The 3,676-nt window shown below is 47.2% G+C and overlaps 1 protein-coding gene across 1 annotated transcript in view; it reads right to left on the bottom strand.

The window, feature by feature from the left end:
* RAB3GAP2 (RAB3 GTPase activating non-catalytic protein subunit 2) overlaps positions 1-3,676 on the bottom strand; it is a 49,958-nt gene that overhangs the window by 29,780 nt on the left and 16,502 nt on the right. The window contains exons 13-16 of the mRNA XM_015562345.1: positions 2,104-2,320; positions 1,257-1,400; positions 948-1,030; positions 373-437 (exon numbers count right to left, since the gene is read on the bottom strand). Of these exons, the coding sequence (XP_015417831.1) occupies positions 373-437; positions 948-1,030; positions 1,257-1,400; positions 2,104-2,320 (509 nt within the window). The remainder of the gene's footprint in view (positions 1-372; positions 438-947; positions 1,031-1,256; positions 1,401-2,103; positions 2,321-3,676) is intronic.

Here is a 3,676-nt window from a genome sequence, read left to right as displayed (position 1 = left end):
CCTGGGCCCCAAGGGTCAGGAGAGGGGACACGGCTGATGAGGGACATGGGGGCTCCTCAGAGCTCCTGGTGTCAGCACGTGGGTTTATGTTATTATTCCTTAATCTCAACGGATGGCATGCACGGTGTGTGTGTGTGTGTGTGTGTAAAACACAAGCATTTGCCTGTGTGGTAGAATTACTGACTTTTTCAAAAAAGAAAGGAAAACAGGGACAGCAGGAACGGCCGTGGGAATATAAAAAAGGATGAACGTGAGTACGAACACGAAAGGAAGGCTAGCCTTTCGTGCTTGGAGGGGAACGAAGAAAATAAAGATTTTCTCCGGGGGGAACTGGAATAGCTACTCAGCAGGTAACTTCACATATACACTCACCTGCTTTTTGGTTGCAGGGTACTTAATATCGAGAATTAATTCCTTTATTTCTGTTTCAACCGAATCTAGAAAGAGAAAATTAAGCAAAGTAAAATTTCCACTTTTATCGCAGGCAAATTATATTCTGAAAGAAAAAGGCATCTATGTGTACTGCCCGTCTGCTTGAAGGGTGTCTGGGTCTCTGGCGCTACTGTTACAGATGTGAACACACCCTGAAAGGGCGACTCCATTGGATAGCACGGTGAGCGCCTGTGCCCCGCCCCCTTCTGAAGAGCCGTCATAGCTCATCAACGCAATCTAGTGTCTGACGGCTCCATTTAGAGCAGGGTGGGGAACCTTCTTTCCGCCAAGGGCCATGTGGATATTTATAACATCTTTTGTGGACCACACAAAATTACCACTGACGGCTCCATTTAGAGCAGGGGTGGGGAACCTTCTTTCTGCCAAGGGCCATGTGGATATTTATAACATCTTTTGTGGACCATACACAATTATCACCTTAAACATTAGCCGGCTATACTTGGTCAAACATGTCATTAACTCACCCCTTAGTATTTTTACTAGAAAACACCCACCAAGACTGGGAGATTTTGATTTCAGCAAGGCTGCCAATTTCTTCATTAAGTGCATGTCCTTGGCCCGTTCGCTCTTCTTGTCACTGAAACAATAAACACAACACGTTCGTACAAATGTGACCTTGCTTCCTTCTAATTCTGACCCTCCGACTGTGCCCTGTCCTTTACTCTCTTCCTACTTAAGTTTAAAGGTATCGGGCTCATAAGAAAAAACACACACAGGAAAACAATAATTGCAAAACTACTAGCGAGACGCGGGCGGGACGAGTTAGCAGTGGGGCGCCAGCGAGGGACCCCGAGAAGCCTCACCTCAGAGCCAGGTGGAAAGGAACCGTCACTGTTTTCACACCTGCAGACACCGGGTCCACGAGGCAGATCTGGTAGGTCTGTGGCTGCCAGCTCTGACTGGTGACGTTATTTAAGCCCATTATTTTATAGCCAGGATACAGGAGCCTGTATACACAAAGAAATCACACACCAATATGGTGAGCACATCAGAGAAAGGAATGCCACTAGGGGCTTCTATTATGGCCTGGGACCCAACATTACAGCAATGCAGAAGCATCGATAAGGCAAATAATACAAACGGATACCAAAACAGAAGTGAAGTGGGACTCGACTGGCAGAGTGCTGCCTGTTAAAATGTGCTAGAGCCCGGCCAGTGTGGGTCAGTGGTTAAACATTGACCAATGAACCAAGAGGTCGCTGGTTTTGAGGACACATGCCGGATGCCCAGTAGGGGGAGTGCAGGAGGCAGCCAATGGACGTTTCTCTCACAACGATATTTCAATCTCTCTAGCCCTCTCCCTTCCTCTCTCTCTAAAAATCATTACAAACATATTTTTAAAAAATGTGCTAGAAAAGGAAATGAACACAGGCCCGTGTTGCAACGGCAAACACAGCATCTGACATCTGAAGGCATCTTCCCTCCAGAGCCTCCACAGCGTGAGGGACAGGACAAAAGGCAGCACCAAAGCTAAGTCATTCGGTAGCACATCACGGCCTTTTCAAGGTTTCTCTGTTAGCACACACTTGCAGGAAAAACCGTAATAAAGAACATGTGTCTCAAACAACCTGCAAACGAATAAGCAGACTGAATGAAAGCTTTACTTGGATGAAGCTCTGCTGCACCAGGAAGGGGCGGCCTGCAGCTCACCTGCAGTGCTTGCCCACGTTGAACGCGCCCACTCTGGGTCCCTGCTGTGTGCTCCACACCTCCAAGATCCCCCTCCTCGGCGCGTAGATCACGAGGAACTGAGCCACTCGACTGGGGCCCTGGGGACTCCCGAAGGGGGAGGGGTCCCCCTTTTCTGGGACTCTTTCATGGAGGTCCTCTACCACCTGGACCCAACCAATCTGGGCGTCCCGATACCCTGAAGACAGGAGAAAGGGATGCTAATTGGTAAATTAATGTAAGTTTAACAGTAGCCTTCTCAAGCACTATGGGACTTTTTGGGGGTGGGGAAGGAATTTAAGAAAAGCTGTAAAACTTTATCTTTAAATTATGAAATACCTTAAACAGAAACTATTAATAATTATAATAAATATAGAATCAACCAAGAAGTCTTATTAAATCTTGTATTTTGCTCAGTTTGCTTCAGATCGCTTGTTTTCTTTAAGAAGAAAACAGGTGTCACTGAAGCCTCGTGAACCTCCCATCTGATTCCCTTCTCTCCCTCTCTTTAAAAACTCTCTCCCTTTAAAACACTCTGGGGAGATGATCAGGTTGGGTTTTGAAACAACAGTCCATTTAAACTTTAAGGAAGAGATCAAACTGACTTCCTGTTACTCAAGTTCCTTGGTGGTGGGCAGATGGAGGGAAAGTGTGGGCCGCAGAGTGAAGGCAGGTGGCCGCTCTCACAGGCCATCGATGCCTCTCTTCCCAGCACAGGGAGGAGAACAGATTGCACTGGGGGCCGAAAGGTGAGCAGCAAGGCTAGCAACAAGCCCGTCACAGGGGATCTGGGCCGGCTGGCACACCCGCGCCTTCCAGGTTCGGGGCAAGTCTTGCTGAGAACACAGACTTGATGTTGCTTCAAAAGACGAACATCACGGAGGAATGATGTGTCTGCAGCACTGAGCCCTACTTCTGCAGACACTGACGCACGTGGCCAGTGATTGCTGTAGGAATTGGTAAATTAATGTAAGATGAGAATGGACTCCATCCGGTCCAGAGCAGTTTAATGTCCTCAAGTCCATTATGCCAAGTGCAGACCAGACTGCACCATAACTATGGTTTCCAAGCTGTGCTCACATGCTATTTTTCAGGTGATTCCCAACGATGCAGCGTCCACTTCTTCCTTCGTCAAAGACTTTTTATTTTGTTCAGGTCGACAATGTAACTTCATATTTTCAAGCCTTCCTAACAGTTACGTAAGACCATGTGACTAACTTCTGGCTAATATCTTATCGAAAAAGGTTGGAGGGCTTCAGGAAGTATCTTCAAAGTAGACTGACTCCTTTCCCTTCTTCCGTCATGGGATACAGACAAGAGGGCTGGAGCTCCAGCAGCCTTTTGCACCATGAGAGGACCTTGAGTGGGGAAGCTACATGGAAGGACACTGGGTTCCTGAGGACACTGTGGTGATTTCATATCAATCCTGTAGTTGGGTCGGATATTAGCAGCCAAATGCAACTCCCAATTGACACAGTTACTAATAACTTTAAGTGAACTGGCCAAGCATACGGATAGAGAAATCAAGCCAGCGAAGATGGATTTTTTTGCTTCT

This window comes from Myotis davidii, unplaced genomic scaffold (assembly GCF_000327345.1).
Source record: "Myotis davidii unplaced genomic scaffold, ASM32734v1 scaffold174, whole genome shotgun sequence".
Taxonomy (NCBI): domain Eukaryota; kingdom Metazoa; phylum Chordata; class Mammalia; order Chiroptera; family Vespertilionidae; genus Myotis; species Myotis davidii.
Note: the sequence above shows the minus strand (reverse complement) of the source record. Positions and strands in the feature narration are given on the sequence as shown.